The sequence below is a fragment of the Ixodes scapularis genome, unplaced genomic scaffold (genome assembly GCF_016920785.2).
Source record: "Ixodes scapularis isolate PalLabHiFi unplaced genomic scaffold, ASM1692078v2 PGA_scaffold4__175_contigs__length_147842914, whole genome shotgun sequence".
NCBI classification, from domain to species: Eukaryota; Metazoa; Arthropoda; class Arachnida; order Ixodida; family Ixodidae; genus Ixodes; species Ixodes scapularis.
This window is the reverse complement of record NW_024609879.1, coordinates 141,352,024-141,376,847: the sequence shown is the minus strand read 5'-3', so window position 1 is coordinate 141,376,847 and position 24,824 is coordinate 141,352,024. Positions and strand designations below refer to the sequence as shown.

The window sequence follows — 24,824 nt, the reverse complement described above, 5'->3', positions numbered from 1 at the left end:
TTTTTCTAACCCGAGAAACTGACCACGCAGGGACGCGAAAAGTGGAGCCGAAGACATCGAAGAAAGGACACGCGCGGCCATCAAGAAGGTCATCCCGTGCAACGTCCTGGACCCGAGCGTCCTCCCCGAAGAGCACGATGAACGTTTCGACGTAGTTTTGTCGAGCCTCTGCTTCGCGACCGCAAGTCGCGACGAAGAAACCTTTCGAAGAGTCATGCGGAACGTCTCGCGTCTGATTCGCGACGGAGGGCACCTGATATTTTGCGGCATTGCCGGATCGACCGAGTACACCGTCGCGGGCATCAAATTTCCCGAGCTCAGCTTGACCAAAGCCATGGTGGAGGACGCATTGAGCGGAGCGGGGCTTCAGGTGACACGCTGGAGTTCTGTCGACAAGCCCGTCTTGTCGGACAGTCCGAAACATTGGGATTTCGCGTTTGTCGTCCTCGCCGAAAAGTCTTAAACCACCAATCCTGAAGGGGACGCTGGCGGCGGACAACCGATTGACCATGTCCTCCCTAATGCTCCTGAATAAAAAAGGTAGCGCCATCTTCTCCCTCCTCCTCTGACGCGCACACCTTTTATCTTTGTGTTTTGCTTTTTCACACCCGCGCGTCGACGGCAGCGTCACCTGGATCGGCCCAAGATAGCAGACGACCTTCCTATATTTGAGTCAGAGCGCAGTCAAAAGCTGAAAGACACGCAAAATATACACACACAGGCTAAAAGCGCACTGTCACGGTCTACCAGCCTCGAAGGATGTGCTCAAAGAAAGATGAAAGTCATGGCGTTGCACGTTCGGTGTTATTTGATTGGCCACATGAGCTCATAGCATGCACTGCACTCCGACAGCATAAGCATTCCTCGTCCCTCCTCCTCTGACGCGCACACATGGAATTGCTTTTGAACCCTGCCTCTATCCCATGCTTCGCAACTGAGAATCCACACAAACTTCGAACGTTAAAATACAAACAACGTAAGTTTCCTTTCTTCTTTAAGCGTGACAACCTACTTTTTCGTTTCAAGAAAAAGAAAATATCGCTTTCGATTGTGTCTCAAGTTTCGCGCTGTTTGTTTTTTCCCCCCAGAATGCCCGGTCTGATTAGCAGTCAAATAAATCAACCTATAGTCGAGCGATCACCCGGTCACCTTTGAAGTTCTCCATCCTCTTGACTCGTCTTTTCACTCTTTAAGTCTTCTCATATCGCGCATGTACAAACGAAGAAACCAAAAATCAAACAAAAATTTTAACTTAAAAAAGAATAGTTAACTCTCCCAAACAATAAAATTGTATGTTTTGTTTGTTTGTTTTTTCTTTAAGTGGCGGTAGATTATTCTTGGTATACGAAGCGCCTCCCGTCATCTTTTCAACTGACTATGGCAATCCGAAGTACGGTGCCTGAAGAGTATCTTCTAGGAAGCTTTCTTAGTCCAAGACGGTTTTTCTTATTTCTAAGATTTCTTTTAGTGACGCCGTAGCGAGATCGTACTTCGGCTTTTCTGTTCAGATCTGAACGATCAATGCGTTAGCGTTTTCTTCTCAACGTTTCAATAAGTGTGTAGCACCGTTGCCCCAGCCCTGCCAGGGCCCGGGCCCGGACTTGCGGGTTGGCCCGGCCCTGGGCAGAGCTCTGGGAATCCCGATTTCTCCTCTTCTTACGATGCTCTTCGTGAATCTGCCTTCTGATCTTTGTGGGTAAGTATATAGGACAGGTCATGGATATATGATTCGATCGAGAAAATAAAACCCGGTTTTTCAATCCGCATGAGTAAGCTACCCATCGCAGCAAGCTAAAACTCCGTGAAAATGTGACACTAAGCGGCGTTAATAATATACCAAAGGTTGAGCAGACGACGTTACCGTGATCAACTTCAAAAGGTACGAGAGGAAAACAAAGTTCCTCGAACTCTTTATGAGCCGACGCTCGCCTAAACCTGATCTTCATCAAACCGAAATTTGAAATTGTGGGCGTGAATGTAACAATTGTGTGAATAAAAAAAATAAACCTTTTTTAACACGAAAGAAAATAGTATTCCCCTTCTAATTAGTGGCCATTATTTTTACCGCAATAAAGGCAACGAATGCCGGCAATCTCAGATTACGGTTTGATGAACATTGTAGGTGCCGTGTATAGACCGACACGCTGTTAGCAAACAAGCCCGCGTTTGCCCACACCAGGTGCGGGCACTGCGCATGCGCAGAAACCGAATTCGAATGAACTGAAGCGTCTGCGCATGCGCAGTGCCGTCGACAGCGCCACCGCAGCTGCGTGACGTCAGGGACGCGTGTTGGTCTATAATGTGCGTGTTCGCAACTTGTGAGCGAACACGGCTTATTGAGCTGAAACAACGGCGGGTGCATACGGACACACCGGGTGGGGAGAGCCGAGCGGCGAGCCACGGACAAGGACGGGACGCCTGGAATGCACAGACTGGGCGCGGTCGCAGACCAGAAAAGACGCTTTTCGTAACACCTAAACATTGCAACCTAAACAGTTCAATAAATTTATCCTCGCATTATCCAAAATTAACCGGTAGGCTTAGGTGAGGTGATTGTCGACTTTTTGAAAAATTTTATTTTTCGTTTGTACCTTTTGGGGATCCAGGTAACGGCGTGTGTTGGAACTGTCGCAGCTTATCTTTACCGCTCACAACCTCACCGAGTTTTTCTAGCTTTCTGCGATAGCGTAGTTTATTTAGGCAGCTCAAAAAACTGGGTTTCATTTGCTCGATGATGACGGAACCCGTCATCATCGAGAACAATGAACAAGATTTTTAACTTTTAAAAGTGGACAGTAACAGTGACTGCAATGTAATTACAGAACAGCAGTTCGAGCAAAGTCAACATTAAGAAGAATTTTTTCTCTTTTAAAAATATTCAGTATAGTAGTCTGTGCCATTATATTTACATATCAGCGGTCAGATTACAGTCAACGTTTTGCAATACAACCTAAAAAAAAAATTCTTTTAAAAAATTATGCAAAAAACATTTTGCATAATTATGTAACTACTTTAATTTTTCTTTTCTTTTAAAAAAATTTAGCAACAGTGCATGGAAAGTATTGACAGACATATCAGAAGTTTATGTAAAGTCAGAATTTTGTAGAAAACCAAAAAGCTTCAACAAAAATATATATTTCAAGTATGTGGCTAGGTTTCGCTACGAAAACCCGACCGTTCAAAAATCAGGAGTAGGATTTAAAGTTGTAAAAATTACAGATAAAGAAAGCTTGAACGACATATACGTTTCGACAGAAATGTGCGGGTATTCGCTTGTTTCTAAAATAGTTACGGCTGCAACTTCCGGTCCTCAAGATGCCTGCAGCAGACGACGAATGCAAGAAGTATGCCGTCTGCCACACGCCGGCAGGTCAAGCCGGCGCCGTCGTTTGAATCGTGTGAACAAAGACGATATTCTGATATTGCATTTGTTTGAAATATAATGAGTTTCAGACACCTCTAAGATTTCATAGTGGGGCGCGTTGCAAAATATGGTTTACTGAAAGTCGGGGCGTCGATCGAGATTATCGTCTGCTAAAAGGTCGCATTCCACCCGTGAGCAAAGCACTTCAGGCGATCGGTTGAGATCCCAAATTTTCTTTGCGGACTCGCGCTACGGGAGGGTGCTTGGTACCCGGTTGTAACAATCGCGTGGAGAAAAATTCTTGCAGTTTCTTCAGATTTCCGCAAGACCCCAAAGCACAAAAGAACTGGATAAAAAACATAAGGTGAGTACATGTAGCACTGGCGGACACAATTGCCTTCATGTAAAAAAGGGCGAACCAACCGACAGCACGTAGAACCCATATTCTGTTCGGTCATAATGTCCTAGAATATGGTGCTATATTTATATATTATTACTATAATATTGATAAAGCAGTTGCATGCGAGTAGTAGTGAGAGTAAACTCCAGCTAAAACTTGCAGTAGTCTTACACTGCTATGGAAAAACAGTGTTGAGAAGTATGCCTGTGTCCATGCGCTATCCGGTTATTTTGTTTATTCGTATATATCTACCTTTGGTGATGTTTTTTTCATTGTGCTCTTCATATATTCTTCTGATTGGACTAGCTTCTTAATTTAGTATTTAGTACATACAAGCCACTATAATAATAATCATAATAAACGACTTACCTCGACGGCGTACGATGTTTCTCCTGCTGGCCTGCACTACGTCGTCGTAACTGATCTGCATGACGTGGTTTGATTTTATGGCATTTTCACCCCTCTGAACTAAGCTGAGTTCATCACAGTAAAAAAAAAGAACAAAAAAAACGCACATTGCGGAGGCCTCTATGGCCATCACGACACACTTTTTTTTGTCGCTCGTTTGCCGACGCAATTCAATGAAGACGCCCGCTGCAACAGAGGCTAGCAAATCTATCGTGTCGTCTGCTACCAAAGCAAAGTGAAGTGTAATACTTCAGAAATGGCTTTCATCGTTGCAGTGCGACACAGAGACGACAAAAACATCATGATTAGATATCAAGACGTCACGTTGCTTACAAACAAATTATTTACTTATTTGTAAGCAAAACCCTAGCCTCATGTGGAGTCTCCATTTATTAGTCCGTAGTAACGTCCCTAGCGACATTTTGTTTGGACCCAGACGCCATGTTCTGACGTGGTTACTTACGGGGTCACTGAATAAAACACCTGGCTAACATTTCAAAACGGCTTTTTTTATAACACATTTGTAAAGTAGTAGCTTACTTTGAAGCCGTTTCTATGCCATGACATAACTAATCTAACATGGCGCCCTTCTATTTTTGTAGGGTGTTTTCGTACCATCGCTCAGGTGTGGTGCTGGAGCGAGGCTCCTGAGCAGCACGCCCGGCCCTGGTAGTGTAATACTAGGGAGTTTTAGCAAACCTCTACCGTGTTCCGCGTGCCAGACTATCGGAGCCTTTGAAACATGCTTTTAAGCGCTCGCCCCGGGGTCACGGTATCACACCGGGCGCGTGTTTAAAAAGCATGCTTCAAAGGCTCCGATAGTGCGGCACGCTGACCACGGTAACAGCTCGCTAAAAGTTTCTAACGTAGTTTATGCCTACGATGTGCGATTGCGCTTTCAGCTGTATAGTGCGTAATCGTGTGTTCGTTGTTCTTCTGTTGGAGACGTCCAGCCGTCTATACTCAGTTTCACCTTCAGTCCGAGCGCAGCGGACGCTAGGAGTAATCCCAGCCAATCCAGTGTGGTGAGAGTGTCATGTGACCTTGAGCTCCCTGAGTCCCTCTGCCCAACCGGCACGTCACGCGATTTTCTCCCGGCGCTGGATCGGCTGGGATGGCCTGTGGCGTCCACTGCGCTCAGACTGAAGGTGGAACGGAGTATAGAAAGGAATCGAGATCTGCGACCGAAATATTTCGAGGCACATTTATCGCACATTGGTCATGCACAAACAAAATAAGTACAGAACCGCACTTGCATAAGCGCCAAAATAGAACATTGACAAAATCAATTCGTTGCCCTCGCCCGCAAACTCTATTTATAGATCGGCAGCACATCTGTCATCTGAGCACGATTTCTTCACTTCATTATTGCATGCGGTGCCGCAAACCTTCTTGGGAATGGGCTACTTGCCTCTCTGTGAAATATCACAATTACCACTAACATATACCTACAAATGTACACAATGGCTCACAAAATTACGCATTCAACATGGCAAGTTGGATCAGCTGTTTTTTTTTTTTTTTTAATAAACAAGTTGTTCATTTATTTAAGAAATATTCCACTTCAGGTAGCGTCCAACAATTATTAGCTTCATTTTTACAAATTCAAAGCTCCTCACACAAGCAAGATGGAAAGGTGCTGGAATAAAGCTTCGGAAATGTTGGCACTCAATACGGACTGTATGACTGGTTGGGAACCACGAAGTGGCCGAAGCAAGCTTCCTCCGTGAGAAAACGCTCAAATGCTCGTTCCATGTCCCAGCATCTGTAATGCCAATGTGGTCATGATATTAGTTGTAAACTTATTTAAATAGTCAGGACACAAAACAAACATCTATCTTTAGAAAATTAATGACGAAGAATGCCGTTGTCGCACCCGGGAACAGAAATAAATAAGACTTCAAATTAAAATATAGGGAGCCGAATGCTGTCTTTTACTATTCACCGTATGTCTGAGGGCCGCCCGAGACCTTTTTCAAGATTAAACTCTATCTTTACTCTTTAAATATGCAGTTGTGCCTAAATCTAAGTGGGGCTAAGTGTATACCGTTAAAACCGTAGTCGTTCGGGGATTTCCTTCATGGAGAATATTAGAAAGCATTTGTTTTTACTGCGAGAACAAGCTTTCCTCTTGTACGGTCTACCCGTAAACTAACAGCTATGGGCAATAAACGTTCAATAGTAAATTCGCTCAGCAAATAAAGCTGAGTACGGGAAGTACAAACTCAAATCTATCTTTAGCTGAAAAAAAAAAAATTAGGTCTCGGCTTTTGCGCTGTTCGTGCACCGTTTGGACAAGGCCACGTCGAATGCATCCCTCAACAGTGGGAAAGTTTGCACCAAGAATATCCATCGAATTCGCCAGGCGCACGGAACGCCGAAGACCGGAACCATGCTCGCACGACACTCGGGTAAACAAAACCACGCGCAACGAGCAACCGCACAGTGACACAACCGTTACAAAGTTACAAATTTGGGAGACGGGAGCAGTGGCGCCAAGGGGGGGTCGACACCCGGGGCACCGGCGAGTCGAGCGAGTGGACTGCTCATGCAACCTCCGCCCGGTCGGTTTATGGTTTTGGTTCCAGACCGAAGGAGAAACAAATAGAAATCCATATATACAATAAATTACATTTTATATTCATGACGCTGTGAATACGTTTTGTTGAAATTATTGTTAGCACAGAAAGTTTTACAATTGTATTTTTTGAGTTAATGACAGCTTCCACCACCGAAGCGCTGCTGCCGGTGGCGATGCTATTCCCATCGTCACCGATGGTGGCGACGCTGATGTCAACGCCGCGAAACTCGGACTGTGACCGGGTCGAGACCTGTAGTTGGAGCTGATCCAGAACGACGCTTGGAACACGTCCGTCTCCATCCCGATCGCCCTAAAACATAGTGCCGCTCCAAAACGACAAGTGGAATTCGCCGTGAGTTTTCCACCGCTTTGTGTTAACCTTAATTTTTTGTTCCTTTCTCTTAAAAGACCCCTTGTATAGCCTAAAACTATTAATTAGGTTAGGACGTGGAACAATGCTGGTCGAAGCGCGAAGAGGGTGGGATGGGAACAGTGGGGACGGGGCTTTTGGCATGCGGGCGATACGGGACGGGGTAACTGAAGGTGGGGTTCTTGAAACGGGGGGCTAATGACGCAGGGCTTTGGCGAGAAAGATTCTGTACGCGGGGCGATCGTGCTACACCCCTCGAAACATGTATTGGACACGAGGGCTGCGTCATATATCGGCGAGAACTCGGATCCAATAAAACGCCTCGTGCCCAAGAAATCGTGATCGCTAACGTTGCCTGATGGTGTTTTTAAAGGGGTCTACCATTAAACCGATCCGTTTCTCTTTTCAGGTTAAAACAGAGTGGTTGACCTCTCGACGTTATTTTGACGGGACAAACAAAAAAGCATCATGAGCAGCGAGAAACTCAGAGAACAGTATCTTCAGGACTTCGAGCCCAGGGAATATCCGGTGGCCATGAGAACGCTTACCGGCGTCCACTCGTTTTTCCAGAGAGAGCTTCATTCCATTTTCAATTCTCGTGAGTATACGTGTAGAGATATTGCCGCAAATGCAAAAGGCTCGTGACGAGCGTACATTGAAAATAAGAGAGGTTTAATCGGCACACTTGTGCCAGAAAGCAAAAAAAAAAAAAAAATAGAGCGTCGAAACAGCAGCAGAGCACGTCGCGGCGAGAGGGAGAGGAAGAGAGGACTTTCTAAAGAGGAAATACTCACGTCATAGAGAAAGAGGGGTGACGTTTTATTAAAATATTTGGGCGGACTTAGCCTTGCCGATTAGGCCGTCATTGTCCCGCCCAGAAATGAAAATTAAATAATAAAATGAATAAAACTAACTGAAATAAATGATGATTGAAGAAGAAAAGACCACACTCACACACGCACACAACAACTAACGTCATAGCTAGCTACGGGGCAGTGGCGTAGAGCATAACAGCTGATAGAGGAGAAAGAATGTCGCGGCGTCGCAGCTGGCTGGAGCAAGAGGGAGCCAACGAGGCCGCGATGGGCTCCTTATCCAGTGCCCTTGGCACCTCGAGTATTCGGCCTAGAATATTCGAGAGCTAGGGCGAGATTGACTCGGCAAGGTCATTCTTACCTTCTCATCTTTTACACTCAGGTGGCCCTGCAATCATATTTAAGCGTCTACCTTTTTTGCGGTTTCCACGTCCATAGGGGTTCGGGCAAGCCAGTGGGCACGGAGACAGTAACTAAATATCTGTGCGTCATATCATATGTTAGCATGGCGACGCGGAAACCTCCTCCGCCTACGGGGGCGACCCGCGTACCGAAAGAGCGCGAAATGTGCGCTCTCGGCACATTTCGGGCTGACTGCTGGTCAGAGCCGCTAACAGCTTCTTTTTTAGTCGGAATACAAAATATAAGTGACGCGAACCGTTTCAATTATTTAGAAACGTAGCTTTTGTTCAGTATTTTAGTTCAGAGAAGAAACAAATGCAGTTGGAAAGCATGGAAACAAGAAATGGATAAGTGAAATCCGGCTGAGCCCTTTGGATTGGGCGGTAGCTTACGCCACCTAGCCATTTTGTTTCATCGTTTAAGCTTAGAATATTTAAATGTGAAAACTATATTCACTCCGCACTGCAAAGAAAGTGAGGCTACAAAACCCCCTTGCCATCAATTAATAAGAAAATACCTAGTTTCATCTCGCAATTTCTGCCACCATTCACTTAATATTAGCTTGGTAATCTCTACTGTCTTAAAATCCACTCTCCCTTCGCCGTCTCTAAAACCCAATGACTTTATTAAATGTATGTTGTCTTCGGTAGGCATAGGGTGAAGCCCTTTACAGTAGAGTATCAAGTGCTCAGCCGTCTTGTCCTCCTCTCCACAAGCAGTGCACACTGTATCCATTTCCTGGTACTTCGCTCTGTATGTTCTGGTTCGCAGAACACCCGTCCTCGCCTCAAACAACAATGAGCTTTCCCTAGAATTGTCACAAATGTTTTCTTTGGCAATAACTGTTTTGTTTAATCTATAGCTTTCAAAAGCCGTCTTTGTCTGCATTCCCTCTAGCCACCGATATCCTTCTGTGGCCTTAACTTTCTTCTTAACCGAGACCTGCTCTTCTGTTACTCCACTATAGCCTAAAAACTTTCCTTTTAATTTCCTAGTGCGCTGTCTCCACTTTGTGTCTATACTTCTCATGTATAAATAGCTGAAAACCTTTCGTGCCCATTGCTCCCCACCCATTTGCCTCAACCGATCCTCAAATTCTATCTTGCTCACCGCTTCCCTGCTCTCAAATGACGCCCATACCATGTCTCCTTGGACTCCCTGGTTTGGCCTTTTGCAATGTGCCCCCAAAGCCAGCCTCAAATGACCAGTCGACATACCCGCCACCAAGCGGTGGAAAAGGCGGCGCATACTAGGAAGGTGTAGTGGAATCAGGTACCGACGAGCGGCGAGCGTAGAAAGGTCCCGGATGTACGCGGCTGCGCTGCGGTCAACGTTACTAAACCCCTCAGTTTGGAAACTGCCATAGAGACTGCTCTGAAAAAGTGGCACCAATCCGAACTCGAGAATCGAGTTAATGGCATCACAACACCGCCATTTCTCCCGCAGCGGCCTCTCGAAGAAGTGGACGTGACTTCTATTTTGGCTTTAGTCGGCCATTTTGGTGCCGAAACAGATACGGTGGAATGGATTTCAGGGGTGCCACACCCGTCACTCAAGCGGACGCGCCGCGAATGACTACCGAAGTTAATATGCACCTAAGTCGGGACGCGCTACCTGAAATCACCGCTGAGGCATAATTGTATAAAAGCAATATTAATTGTACTGCAAAACCTTTCAAACTAAAGGTCATAGAAAACATCACGCGCCCCTCATTTTGTACCAAACTCCCATAAAAATTACTACAAAAAGAGGTTTTTTCCCGCTGGTTTTTACGCAAAAACACGCTTTCTGAAAGCTGAAGGGGACCACAGTACAGACAAAAGATAAAGAATGGCGCTGTTGTCGTATTTAGCTCGGTCTCGGTGGACGCCAGCGGCCCAGGTTTCGACGGTGAGTTTCCTAACCGAGGGTTCTAGTAATGTTGGCTGCGGTCGAGGATCCGACTAGTTCCGAACGTTCCGAAGGCCCTTCGGACCAGGTTTGGCTTGGTATTTGGCGGTATGGCAGCGCGAAGTGGCTCCCGTTCTGAACTGATCTTTCCCCCGTGCTTGCTGTTGTTTGTGGCCAATGATGTGTCATGCCGAATTAGTGTTTAATCGCGCAGCAAATGCAATGCGAGCCGCCCTGGCTGCCCGCTTCATACAGCCTATCCAGAGCATGCTTTAGCCCTCTCGAGCCGTCGACACGGAGTGCGGCAGCCGTGAGCTGGGGGGGAGGAGGGGGGGGGGGGGGGTTCACATGTCCCGATCTCCCTCTTGAATTCTGCATGTGTAAAAATTTAGGACGGGGAAGGGAAAGGGGGGGTCACAAGCGACTTCCGGTCGCACCGTTTTTGCAAGCCTGTTGAGCTTGCTTATGTCACCGGTGCTAGAAAGCATAAATGCTACGCGGGCAACAGATTTGGAGATTTAACGAGTGCCTTCGGTTGTACAATATTACATCTCAGAGGGGCCATGTTGGTTTGCAAGAATACTCGAACCATTTTAACAGATCTCGCACTCCTTTTTCTTTTAGCGTTCACCTGGAGAATAGGTGGTTAAACGTATCATCTACATTTCAAGCAGCGGTGTTGAGGTGGTCTTTGTTCATTCTTTTTATAAACCGGAAGTTCTCTGGAGCGTCAAAGACTGGAGCACCACCTGGTGGCATTTTCCGTAAAAAGGGTCTACAGTGCAGTGAGCAATCGTTTCATGTGAAACCATAGCTTCACTGTCCTTCACAGCGTGAGCTGAAGCCCCAAATGGTTAGGTTACGAAATCAGTCCCGGAACCTTTCGATAGCACATCGTACGTATAGACATAAAAAAAAGCCAGCTGTGGCATTGATTTTTGCGCAAAATCGGAAACTGTTATCATTAAATCGCTGTATGATTTCCATCACGCACTTGATCCTCACGATGTACAGGGGGAACAGCGCACCCGCAGAACAGTCATTCAAATCAACACAAAAGAAAGAAACACTTACTCAGCGCTGACTGACAACTCTCTATATTTACACTTTTTCTTCTTCTATTTGTGCTATATGCAAGGGCCAGGGAGAATAACTGGTCTTTTTTTTCTTTTCTTTTGATATGATGCTAAATAGTGAACTAAATTGAAATTAATGTAAAGCTAGGTAGTCTAAATCTTTTTGTGACAAGGTTAAAGACGGAGTACTAACGCATGTGCCGTTATGTTTCGCAATGTTCTCTACCTCGATAATTTCTCTTGTGAGTTTGTTATGATGCTTGCCAAGCACGCCGCAGTTACTCAGCTGCACTGAGCACCCACAGTCACGGCAGTGAATCCCTAGATGACCGGAGCTTTTGTTGGTGAATGTGTTGTTATGCTCTCGAAGGCGATCGTTCAGACACCTTCCGGTTTGACCTATGTACAGCTTTCCACAAGAGAGGGGAAAGGAGTAGAGCACCTTTTCTGCACAAGGGACAAAGGTGTTCTTGTGCTTCTTTTTGCAGCCAACTGTTGTTATTGGTGGAGTATTTACCTTCTTGCATAAGCTGTGAAGTTTGTTAGGAACTGAGAAGATGACTTCCAAGTTTACTCGGTTAGCTATTTTCTTCAGTCCGTGAGAAAAATTATGAATATATGGCACAATGATGGGCTTCTTTGTTTTGTCTCTTTGCTTTTGTTGCGTGCATAGGTCTTGCCTACTTTCGTTGATGAGCTTTTCGGCCACTGATGTTAATAACGAGTTTGGGTATCCTGCGCGCTTTAGTCTTGAGTCTTGCCCGTCAAAGCTCGCTGGAATGGAATGCAGGCAGGATTTTTTGAGTGAGTTTTTGAGGCATAACCGCACGATGCTTCTTTTAACGAGTTTTGAATGGGCCGAATTGAATGGTAAGAGCGGTTTTTTTCCCCCTGGGCTCATACGACCAGCATAAATGGTAAGGTAACATGAAGAGTCTGAGATCTAGGAATCTTAAAGAGCGCTCGTTTGGAAGTTCATGGGTAATTTCCAAAGGACTCATGCAGATTTTAAAACTGTCGAGGACGTCAGCAACCATGCTGGTGAAGTTGCGATCGTCTGAAGCTAGAACAATTAAATAATCGTCGACGTACCGGAACACTCTTATAACTTTGGAGCAGTCTAATGATTCTTTTATCTTCCTGTCGTTGTGTGCTAGATAGAGATCGCTAAGGATAGGGGCAATGCAGGACCCGATGCAGACACCTCTCTTCTGTAGGTATGGTTGGTAATCCCAGGTAGCAAAGGTCGACCTGAGGTAGATGTTAATCAAGGTCAAAAACTTGCTTTCGGATAAGCCCGACTCATTTTGAAAGGCAATAGCACCGAAGGTGTCTATGCTGTCCTCTATGTACCTTAGGAGGCGGTCGTGGGGCAAGGAATAGTACAGATCCTTAATGTCGATGGAGAACACCTTTAGGTCTTGGTCACGACGCTCTTCCAAAAAGTTGAAAACTTCGGAGGAGCTGCGGATCAGGTATGGATCATCAATGTTAAGTAGGTTTAGCCGTGTTTGCAGAAATAAGGCAGCAGACTTTTGCCATGTCCCCCTTTCAGAAACGATAACCCGGAGGGGGCAATCCGCTTTGTGAGTTTTGGCGCTGAAAAATAATTCTAGACTTAGATTTTTACTGCGATCGATGTAGGAGCAGAGTTGTTTTAAATCGTTCAAGTGACAAAATTGTTTTGCTTCCCTTTTAACTTTTGCCTGGGAGATCTCAGAGTGCTTGCTGAAAACGGATTCGACTGCTGTTAATGCTTTTTCTCCAAACGTGTCCGAATGCATGAGGACAAAACCTCCTTCTTTGTCAGTGGGCAGAAGATATAATGAATTCTCTTTCAGGTACGTTTCTACTCTCTTGATGGGCAGAGGAGTAGATGGTGGTTTGTACCGCATAAGCATGTCTACACCTTCAGAGGTGCAGCGATCCATTTCGGTCTCCGGAGCTCGTCTCGAGACTTCCCTCACAAGGGAAAGTAACTCCGGTGCCGTCTTCTTAGGTTCCACCGCAAACTTAGGGCACAGACTGAGAACTTGCTGTACTGCGTTTGGTATGTGGATGTCTCCTATTGTGCATACGGGGTTATTCAACGCCTGTTCTTCCCTTGGTCTGTTCTTACGGAGATGCCACAAAGTGAGTTTCCACAGATGGTCGGTCGTTCTCTCTGTGAGGGAGGCGATTTCTCGCCTGGCCCTTCTGCTGAAGGTATTTGTCGGGTTTGTTCGCAGCTTCACAAATAGGTAGTTCCGGTAGTGCCGTGTTTGACGATGCCACTCGGCTTGAAGGATTTTGCAAATTCGCTTTCCATGACCTACGGACATACCTCGGCAAACCTCACTCATGAGGGCCCTCACTCACCCTCACTCACCCTCATCCTCACAGGCGAGGTGAGGGTGAGTGAGTTTCTGAACCAGGAAAATTCATGAGTGTGAGGGTGAGTGAGGGCCATGAGGGCTGTGAGGGCGGTGAGGGCCGTGAGGGCGGTGTGGGCCGTGAGGGCCATGAGGGCGGTGAGGGCCGTGAGGGCGGTGAGTGGCGTGAGGGCTATGAGGGCCGTGAGGGCGGTGAGGGCCGTGAGGGCGGTGAGGGCGGTGAGGGCCGTGAGGGCCGTGAGGGCAATGAGGGCCATGAGGGCGGTGAGTGCGTGAGGCCCCCTTCAGATCGAGCATCTTTCTCAGCAATTTTGGTGTTAATGGCGGGTTGTTCTCCAGCTTTCCCTAGATCGACACGAATTGCTGAGATCGGGTCCGGCTCGAAATAAGCAAGCAACTCGGAGCAATTCGAATACGTTTGAAGCGGCTGCATCCAATCAGGGAAGCAAAATTTTCACGTGATACCTCGTGCCGGTGATGATGACACCGAAAAACTTGGTTGTGGTTTGAAATCGATCGTTTTTTGGAAATAAACTGTTTCAGAAAGGTGCATCAGCATTCTTAACGAGGTTTAAATGCATAAGAACACGTTTATAACGGGTAATTGTTTCTGAATAGTGAAAATAAAATTTTATATGACGATGGCAAATTGCAGCAATTGATTGCTGCGTGCGATCGCGGGCGGCCCGTGTTGCTGGTGTTGCGACGTAAAGTTTCTGGGCCAAATCGCCCCATCTGAAGCTGGCCTGAGTGGCGTGAGGGCCATGAGTGCGTGAGGGGCGTGAGGGGTGTGAGGGCCGCAAGCGCGGTGAGGGGCGTGAGGGCGGTGAGTGGCGTGAGGGCGGTGAGTGGCGTGAAGGTGGTGAGTGGCGTGAGGGCCGTGAGGGCGGTGAGGGCCGTGAGGGCGGGGAGTGGCGTGAGGGCTATGAGTGCGTGAGGGCCGTGAGGGCCGTGAGGGCCGTGAGGGCGGTGAGGGCGGTGAGGGCTGTGAGGGCCGTGAGTCGCGTGAGGTCGGTGAGTGGAGTGAGGGCCATGAGTGAGTGAGGGGCGTGAGGGCCGTGAGGGCGATGAGGGGCGTGAGGGCCGTGAGGGCGGTGAGTACGTGAGGGCCGTGAGGTTCAGTGAGGGTGAGTGAAGGGCTGAAGGTGAGTGTGACTGTGAGGGTGAGGGTGAGTGAGGGGCTGAAGGTGAGTGTAGCTGTGAGGGTGAGGGTGAGTGAAGGGCTGAAGGTGAGTGTGACTGTGAGGGTGAGGGTGAGTGAGGGGCTGAAGGTGAGTGTAGCTGTGAGGGTGAGGGTGAGTGAGGGGCTGAGGTGAGTGTGGCTGTGAGGGTGAGGGTGAGTGAGGGCGACCTGAAATGCCGACCTCTGCCTACGGATGGTGTGAAGTTTCCGAATAAGGCCTTGACCTCCGGAGGCAGCATGTGCACTCGTAGACAATACCCATAACTTCTTGCTAAGATGACCAGAACGTCGGGGTTATCCCTCCGGGTTATCGTTTCTGAAAGGGGGACATGGCAAAAGTCTGTTGCCTTATTTCTGCAAACACGGCTAAACCTACTTAACATTGATGATCCATACCTGATCCGCAGCTCCTCTGAAGTTTTCAACTTTTTAGAAGAGCATCGTGACCAAGACCTAAAGGTGTTCTCCATCGACATTAAGGATCTGTACTATTCCTTGCCCCACGACCGCCTCCTAAGGTACATAGAGGACAGCATAGACACCTCCGGTGCTATTGCCTTTCAAAATGAGTCGGGCTTATCCGAAAGCAAGTTTTTGACCTTGATTAACATCTACCTCAGGTCGACCTTTGCTACCTGGGATTACCAACCATACCTACAGAAGAGAGGTGTCTGCATCGGGTCCTGCATTGCCCCTATCTTTAGCGATCTCTATCTAGCGCACAACGACAGGAAGATAAAAAGAATCATTAGACAGCTCCAAAGTTATAAGAGTGTTCCGGTACGTCTACGATTATTTAATTGTTCTAGCTTCAGACGATCGCAACTTCACCAGCATGGTTGCTGACGTCCTTGACAGTTTTAAAATCTGCATGAGTCCTTTGGAAATTACCCATGAACTTCCAAACGAGCGCTCTTTAAGATTCCTAGATCTCAGACTCTTCATGTTACCCTACCATTTATGCTGGTCGTATGAGCCCAGGGGGAAAAAACCGCTCTTACCATTCAATTCGGCCCATTCAAAACTCGTTAAAAGAAGCATCGTGCGGTTATGCCTCAAAAACTCACTCAAAAAATCCTGCCTGCATTCCATTCCAGCGAGCTTTGACGGGCAAGACTCAAGACTAAAGCGCGCAGGATACCCAAACTCGTTATTAACATCAGTGGCCGAAAAGCTCATCAACGAAAGCAGGCAAGACCTATGCACACAACAAAAGCAAAGAGACAAAACAAAGAAGCCCATCATTGTGCCATATATTCATAATTTTTCTCACGGACTGAAGAAAATAGCTAACCGAGTAAATTTGGAAGTCATCTTCTCAGCTCCTAACAAACTTCACAGCTTATGCAAGAAGGTAAATACTCCACCAATAACAGCAGTTGGCTGCAAAAAGAAGCACAAGAACACCTTTGTCCCTTGTGCAGAAAAGGTGGTCTACCCCTTTCCGCTCTCTTGTGGAAAGCTGTACATAGGTCAAACCGGAAGGTGTCTGAACGATCGCCTTCGAGAGCATAACAACACATTCACCAACAAAAGCTCCGGTCATCTAGGGATTCACTGCCGTGACTGTGGGTGCTCAGTGCAGCTGAGTAACTGCGGCGTGCTTGGCAAGCATCATAACAAACTCACAAGAGAAATTATCGAGGTAGAGAACATTGCGAAACATAACGGCACATGCGTTAGTACTCCGTCTTTAACCTTGTCACAAAAAGATTTAGACTACCTAGCTTTACATTAATTTCAATTTAGTTCACTATTTAGCATCATATCGAAAGAAAAGAAAAAAAAAAAGACCAGTTATTCTCCCTGGCCCTTGCATATAGCACAAATAGAAGAAGAAAGAGTGTAAATATAGAGAGTTGTCAGTCAGCGCTGAGTAAGTGTTTCTTTCTTTTGTGTTTATGTTGATTTGAATGACTGTTCTGCGGGTGCGCTGTTCCCCCTGTACATCATGAGCAACCAACTCGCCCGAACCTCTGTGTTGATCCTCACACATCACGGATGGCGCCACAAGCACGATTCTCGGGCGAATCGGTCTTCTGTGTCGGCGCCCGCTGATAGAGATCTCTAAAGTACTAATGTTTTACGAAAATCTTCTAAAGTAAAAGCTTCATTTGGTGAAATCCTAAGCCCCATACTAGGAGTTGCCGACGTTTCCGGCTCATTTTAACACTCTAGTCACTGTCAGGATGAGATCAGCAGGGAGAATTGTTTAAGTTGTCCCGACTCCAGCACGATCATCCATCATCCGATAACAGTTCGCAGGCTGACAATGGGTACTGTGACTTAAAATCATTACGGGCATGCAGCCCATTCCTCGTTAGGTGAAATACCTTCCTCTTTCTACAGCGGTGTCTGACTCCTGGCGCACACTTCTGGATATTGGATGTGGACCCACTGTCGCCAACGTCTTCCCGGCGACACGGAAGATCCGAAGCATTGTTTTAAGTGACCTGCTTCCCAGAAGTCGACAGGAGGTAGAGAAGTGGATCCAGAAAGCAGATGATGCCATAAACTGGTCCTTCATGAGCGAACCATTGGCCATATTGGAAGGGTACAAGTAAGAAGGATCTTTCACGGAACTGGAAATTAACCGTTAACGTGCCGCTCGCTGCTTTTGATGGCTTTGCTTGCTGGAAAGGGGGCGATCGATGACCAAATGTTTCAAGTCTCCACAGCTTAGAGCACGTGAAACCAAAGCTTGCGCCACAGAAAGCAGGGAGGACCCTGGCTTCAATTCCCGTTCCTGCCCGTTTAGATCTTAATGGGCATCGTACAGGCGTGCGGTCGTTTATTACTAGGGTGTGATACAAGCTAAAGACAACGGGCTAGCAGCGGCACCGCTCCGGCTAAATTTCTTCTCCGTAGCGTAAAGTTGCGGCGTCAAATCAAGGATTTGACGCCGCAGCTTGTCCTGTTCATCTTTGTCCTGACCTTGTCCTTTGCGCTTTTGTAATTAAGATGTTTAACCAACTAGCCCAACAGTTAATTTTAAGTCAAATCCGGTTTGGCTTTTATGTCCCCCATGTTTTTCTTGTATTTTTAGTTCCGCTAGAGTTCTATACTATTTATTTCACACTATCAAACACGTAACCCGCTGGGAACGAGGTGTGCAACCCAAATATCAGCATCTGTCAATATTTCTTTGTGTTGCCAGCTGAGTCTCTTGGGTACAAAACGTGCTAAGGGCCAAATTAAAAAAAAAGTCAAGAACTTTCGAAAAAAAATAGTTTCGACATGTTATTTGGATTACTTTTTAAAGATCGACGTACACTTCGCGCTTTCCACTTTTGGCCGCCTCCTCCTTTCCCATATCCTCTCCACTTATTGCCTCGCCCAACTTAGCTCCCCTCGCAGCTCAGGAGAGGGGAGTGCTAAGAAGATTATCATCCATGCAGAAATCCGAGGGGGTACGTCGGCCTTTAAACCGTATCTATTGATGTATTGAAGCGATTTCGAGGAAAATCTGCTGCTAAAAAGTTTTATCTGGAGCGGGTGTTTTATGCCCCGCATTACATTATACTCGGTTACAAAGTTTCCGTGGCGATGCAATCAAAGGCGCACTTGAGAGCTGATCGAAGCTACGCAGGTGAAGTCCTCGTCCCCCTTCTCCCTCTTCTGAAATGCGACAGAACGTTGTTTCCGAGTATAGTTAAGGCTGGCTCAAACCTCTGCGTTTGACTGTGTATGACCGCGCTACGACAGCATTTGATGGGCGGCTTACGACGACAAAACATTCTGGCAGGTGGCGCCATCGCTCAGATAGGCCTGAAAACCTTTTGATTTGCGTCTCACTAGATCAGGGGTTTTGCAGCATTTGCATGAGCGAAACTAGGCGCTATCTATGATAAATGGTTTCTTATAATACTGTCAGAATGATTTTGAGCTCCTTGTGAAATAATCATGCGTAAAAAGTACGCCGATGTGAAGTGTTCCAGCGTAGCCCGGTAGATGGCACCAGTGTTACCTTGTCGCCAGAGCCGTATATGGGGAGAGTTTGGTCAGTCTATGATCTCGCCGCCGTAACGCGCTCCTCCCGAGTGAGCCAATCAGCACGCGGCGCAGAGCGAGAGGCATGAGCGCATGCGCGTGAACTCCCGGCTGCTCCCAGCTGAGTGGGGAGGGCCGCCATCTTCGATCATTCTCCCGGCGGAATGCGCGGGGTCGGCACCTAAATCTCGATTATTGCCTTTTATATAGCCGGCTCTGGCAAGAAAATGACATTATTTTATTCCTCGGTGGGTTAAGAAGCTAATAAATTAAAAATTTTCGGCGTATGGCCACAAACTTTTATTCAGGCGAAAAAGAAGTCGGCCCGTAGCAGACGACGCGTAGCCTCAGCAGTGCTCTTCTCCGACCAGTCTCCGACAGCGTTGCTAAAGAATGGCGGTCGTTTCTTCTCTGCTCCCTTCTTCCTTTCTCGCTCCTTCGGTGCTCTCCTCCCTTTCATTTACTTTTCTCCTCTCCGGCGCCTTCGTCGCCACACCCACTGGCCAAACTCTCCCAATATACGGCTCGGCTTGTCGCTAGCCATCAAAATCGAGCCCCCGGTCACTTGTAGACATCGCATCTGGGGTCGCGTGGCCACAAGCTAAAGAACGAAGGGGCCCTGCAAGGACTTTTTTACTTGTTTTGAACTTGCACCGAACCTGAGCGCACTGAACGTAGTAACTTAATGAAACTTTTTTTTTATCGAATTTCGCTTTGTTCTTTAAGTTATAGGGCAATTAAAATTACAAAAACAAGCAAAAAAAAAAACCTCCTTCATGACGTCCTTTGTCGCTTGAGTGGCCGTGAAGTAGAAAAGAAGTAGTGAGCTCAGCGAGCGATCACGGCTGCCGCACTCCGTGTCGACGGCTCGAGAGGGCGCCACTAAAGCATGTTCTGAATAGGCTGTATAAAGCAGGCAGCCAGGGCGGCTCGCATTGCATTTTCTGCGTGATTGAACACTAATTCGGCATGACACTTCATTGGCCACAAACGACAGCAAACAAGGGGTAAAGACCAGAGGCCAGATTCACGAAGAGCTTCTTAGTTTACGACAACTTAGCTAAGAAGTTCGTAAGTTAAGAACATCGTAAGAAGAGGAGAAATCAGTATTCACGAACGCGTTCTTAAGTGAGAGGAGGAAAGCAACGTTGTCGTACGGAAAAACTAAAACTGACCGGTGCTGTTGCTATGGCGACGGCGTCCTCGGCAGCACGAACAACCAATCGGAGAGCTCGGCATTTGTTCGGAGCCGTTCGGAGCACGTGGATTTTTCATAACAAACAGAGGCGGCCTTTCTGCCACCGCTTGTCTGGGGTTCGTATCCGTGCAGTGATATGTCGACGCTAACACGATTTAAACTTGCCCGAATGCCGAGGCCGGGATGCGTAACCACTGCTACAAACTCGATCGCTACCGAGTCAACACAACTGTCATCGTTGGTAAAAGACGGCCCGCAGTCGTTTGCAGAGCGACGTGGATGGGAACAAATTGCCGCGGCGTTTTTTGCGGCCTCGGAGATGCAGGAGCGAGCCGACGTTAAAAAAGATACGTTTGAACTACGACAGTGTCAGCAAGAGCCACGTAAATGCCTGTTCACACTACGGAGCGGACGCGCGCGTTTGATCGAAGTGCTGGATTTGCTCTGTTGGACCGCGAATTGATAACCGCTTCGGGACCGATCCTTTACAATTGCAACTCGATGCTGACGTGACAACCGGCGAAGAAAGGTTGGACCGGCATTGCGACCCACGAACTGTTACAGCGATCGACAGTGAGGTGCAGTCGTGTCAGAATAAAATGGAATACTAATAACAAAGTGTACATACCATGTTGCGAAGGTAATCCATACGGCGTTTATTTGAGCTTGATATCACACAAAACAGAGATAGAATCGATGAGAGCCCCTTTTCGACGATAGCGTTCGTCACCGTTGCCTCGGAAAACAAGGGGATGGCAAGAGGAAGAGATGTCAGCGATCAAACTATAATACGGGAAGGGTTCACAAGGGTCGCGCGGGCATATTCCATTCAGCACGCCAGCCGGTCGTGGGCAGACGGTCTTCGCCAAGGACCGTCAGATCATCGCTGCGCCGAGTCGGAGTGCCTGCTAGGCCTATCTGCCGATCGGTCGGAGTCCGTACTCGTGGCCCTTGGAGTTTTTCCCGGGTGTCTGTGGATCCAGCGTTCTTGTTCGTTCGTCGTGGTCTGTTTCAAGTACGTTTTACTTGTTTCTTGCTGCTTGAAGTCGGGACGCGTGAGAAGCGCACGTAGAAAAATAAACATCCGTTGGTTGTCGCGACCAACTGAGCGACGCTGTCGGCCATGCTGATTTGATCGTAAGAAGTGCGTAAGACAGCTTCGGAGCTGTCGTAGGATTTCGTCGTAACCTGCGCAAAACTTACGAAAATTTCGTTTCGTGAATACGGATTTGTCCTTAAGTTTTGTCTTACGCACATTTTTGGCGTAAGATCGTTTCGTGAATCTGGCCTCACTTCAGAACGGGAGCCACTTCGCGCTGCCATACCGCCAAAGCGCAAGCCAACCTGCTCCGAAGGCCTTCGCAACGCTCGGAACCGGTCGGATCCTCGACCGCACCGCAGCCGCGTACATCCGGGACCTTTCTACGCTTGCCGCTCGTCGGTGCCTGATCCCACTACCCCTTTCTAGTATGCCCCGCCTTTTCCTCCGCTTGGTGGCGGGTATGTCGACGGGTCATTTCTTGTTTCCGTACTTTGTAGACTGCATTTGTTTCTTTTGTGATCTAAAATACTAAACAAAAACTACTTTCATAAATAATTGAAATGGTTCGCGCCACTTATATTTTTTATTTCGACTAAAAAGAAGCTATTAGCGGCTCTGACCAGTAGTAAGCCCAGGACCAAAGGCGTCACATATCGCGCACTTTCGGCACCGTGGGTCGCCCCCGTAGGTAGAGGAGGTTTCCGCGTCGTCCGGTTAAAATAACGCACTGATATTTAGTTATTCTCTCCGTGCCCGCTGGCTTGCCCGAACCTCAAGAGTTGTGGAAACCACAAAAAAAAAAGGTAGACGCTTAAATATGACTGCAGGGCCCCTTTGAAACTCACGAGATTTGCCACCCCTACGGCAATAAAAATTGGGGAACCTACAGTCAAGAACTACAACACAGAAAGCAGGTCATGGACACGCTCCTTGACTACGCAAGGTCAACAAAGTTGACACAACACAACGCCTATCCAAACTCCCATCTCGCGGCCCCTCCAGATAAAGGGACCTTATGAAGCTATCTTGTTTTTCTTTTCCTCTTAATCAAACGCCGGCGATAGGACGCCACTTCGCCCGCACTTCGTATATCACTCCGCTCGAAATCTGCACAGAGGAGCAGAGAAGTCGAAGAGAGACATTTCGACTGCTGCATAACTAAAAATGCCGTTGCGTGTCCTAGAATAAGACTCCGGTTCGGTGCGGTGGATGCTGGGCTTCCCGAAGGGCTGTCGCACTGCCGGCAGAGGAAGGCCGGGTTTGGAACACGGAAGTTGGTAACATTCGGTGCCCAGACGTGTCTTCCTTTCTGCCGCGGTGCCGACCGGAGCCCACGGAAAAAGTGGGCTGAATGAGCTCACTGGGTCAACTCCGATTTCGAACACAGCAGCGCGCTCTCTCCGCAAACGCATAACACCAACAAACGCATACCGCGTCCCTGATTGATTTATAGAACCGTCTTTATTTTACCTTTGCACCTCACTCTTGCCCGAAGGCAAGAGTGAGGTCAAAGGCAAAATGTGCAGGCTTATCATTGCTTGATCCCGTCAACCCAGTTGTTACGGTGTTGCCAGCAGGCGATATTTCTTAAGTCGTTCATGCGGTTGCCGGCCGCGTTCATCGACGGTGTCGTCGTCGCCGCTGGTGTCATTTCTCCTGCTTATTCGCAGGCGTAGCAGCCGGCCGGGACCGTCTTTTGCGAAGACGAACTTTGCCAGTTGCGAGCAGAGGGGCGAGAGGTGTTTCTTGTCGGCCATGCTGGCCGACAAGAGACAGTGCGACCGTGTCGGCCATGCTGGCCGACACGGTCGCACTGGAGTACGCATTTTCTCGGCGCCGCATCGACACCGCGTGGTTTTGCCTCTAACCGCCGCCTTGACTCCCGATTTTGACATGTTTTTTCATCGGAGAGCGTTTTCCGTCGTCGGCGAAACAACGTTTCGTCGATTTCCCAGCGCCTGTTAGCTCCGATGTTCGTTGAACAACTTCGCGGTACGACGTGGTTTGAGATTCCTGACGAAGTAAAGTACACATTCATCCCGATCTCGCGTCTGACTCCCAAACGTGCCTTTCTGCTTATATTGCCTTGTCGGTGGAATTTAGAAAAATAGAAAACTAAAGGATGTCCAGCAACTTAACGAGAAAAGCGTTAGTCTTGAAGCCCACGATTCGGCCGCTGAGAACAGAAAATCCCACGCTAAAAACGGGGGAAAAACGGTAGCAGTCACATCAGTGTTGCCAGGTAGGCGTTTTTCGTTGAAGCATATTTATTAGTACAATGTGAAGAACGTGGAACGCCATTTATTTCATTTATTTTATTGATAATTAGTTCTTAGCATAAAAATTGCGCAATGTTTGCACACAAAGTATTTCTAAATTTTTACTTTTGCGAACTACTTCGTGATGCGTACGTACCCTCTTTTACAAGCGGTGAACCGTCCCCAGCCTTGTTCTGTGCTCGGAGCTAAGCTGTAGTCGATCGTAGTAAAAAGCATCTCTGTGAACCAGCATTTTGTGGATAGTCAAGCGTGTTGTCTTCTATGCCCCTCCTTCGTTTTCGTAAAATTTTGAGTTCATACAATATTGTTTTTCTAACCCGAGAAACTGACCACGCAGGGACGCGAAAAGTGGAGCCAAAGACATCGAAGAAAGGACACGCGCGGCCGTCAAGAAGGTCATCCCGTGCAACGTCCTGGACCAGAACGTCCTCCCCGAAGAGCACGATCAACTTTTCGACGTAGTCTTGTCGAGCCTCTGCCTGGCGGCCGCAAGTCGCGACGAAGAAACCTTTCGGAGAGTCACTCGGAACGTCTCGGGTCTGATTCGCGACGGAGGGCACCTGATATTTTGCGGCGTTGTCGGATCTCGGGAGTACACCGTCGCGGGCATCAAGTTTCCCAAGGTCAGCTTGACCAAAGCCATGGTGGAGGATGCATTGAGCGGAGCGGGGCTCCAGACGAAACGCTGGAGTTCTCTGGACAAGCCCGTCGCGTCGGACAGTCCGCTACATTGGGATTTCGCGTTTGTCGTTCTCGCCGAAAAGAGTTACACCGCCGACCGTGAGGGGGACGCTAGCGGCGGACAACGGAATGACCATGTCGTCCCCGCTTGCGGTCACCCACTTTATTAACACCACCGCGGCCGACGGTCCGATGAATCCATTCAATCATGCAGCGCCAAAAGTGCGTCGTCACAACAGAGGCTCATTGCCTTTGTGCGTTTGCTATAGCACCGACTTAAGCAGTCACGCGCAGTGAATGATTTTCTAGCGCGCGAGCACGCATTTTTTTGCCGCCGCCGCTTCGTTGGCTCCGTACCGGACTGTCGCCGCTGCGGCTGGACGTAAAGTGAAAGTACAAGAACACTTAGAATAGAATAGAATTGTTTTATTTCAGGTTTTCTTCCAATATACTTTCCAAAACCGTCTCACTTATGCATATGTGCTTGTGTGTGAGAACGGGCAGTCCAATTGTACAAGCGCTCCCCCCCCCCCCCCCCCCACACACACACAATTGCTTTGCTACAGAAAAAGAAAAGAGAAACAACAAGAATAAAACAAAAATTAAATTGCAAGAACCCGTGGTGTGTCATGCTGTGGCCTAACAATTATCAACACCTTCAGGATTGAACTTTGCGTCGTGCAATTGTATTCGGTGCATTCATCCCGCGTAAAACTAAGAAATACCGCATGCAGCAGTAGGTAGAAAACCAAAAACAACAAGTAACGCTCAAC

At 47.7% G+C, this 24,824-nt stretch overlaps 1 protein-coding gene across 2 annotated transcripts in view; it reads left to right on the top strand.

Moving 5' to 3' along the window:
• The window catches only part of LOC8039136 (nicotinamide N-methyltransferase), a 40,462-nt gene extending 16,212 nt beyond the window's left edge, over positions 1 to 24,250 (top strand). Inside the window, exon 4 of one of the 2 annotated variants that reach the window (XM_040502538.2) lies at positions 23,708 to 24,250. In XM_040502538.2, the coding sequence (XP_040358472.2) occupies positions 23,708 to 24,221 (514 nt within the window). In that variant the 3' untranslated portion in view covers positions 24,222 to 24,250. Of the gene's footprint in view, positions 1 to 30; positions 585 to 23,707 lie in introns of those variants that run through there. The other variant, XM_029984730.4, reaches the window with a different exon arrangement.
• The last annotated feature ends 574 nt before the right edge of the window (positions 24,251 to 24,824 follow it).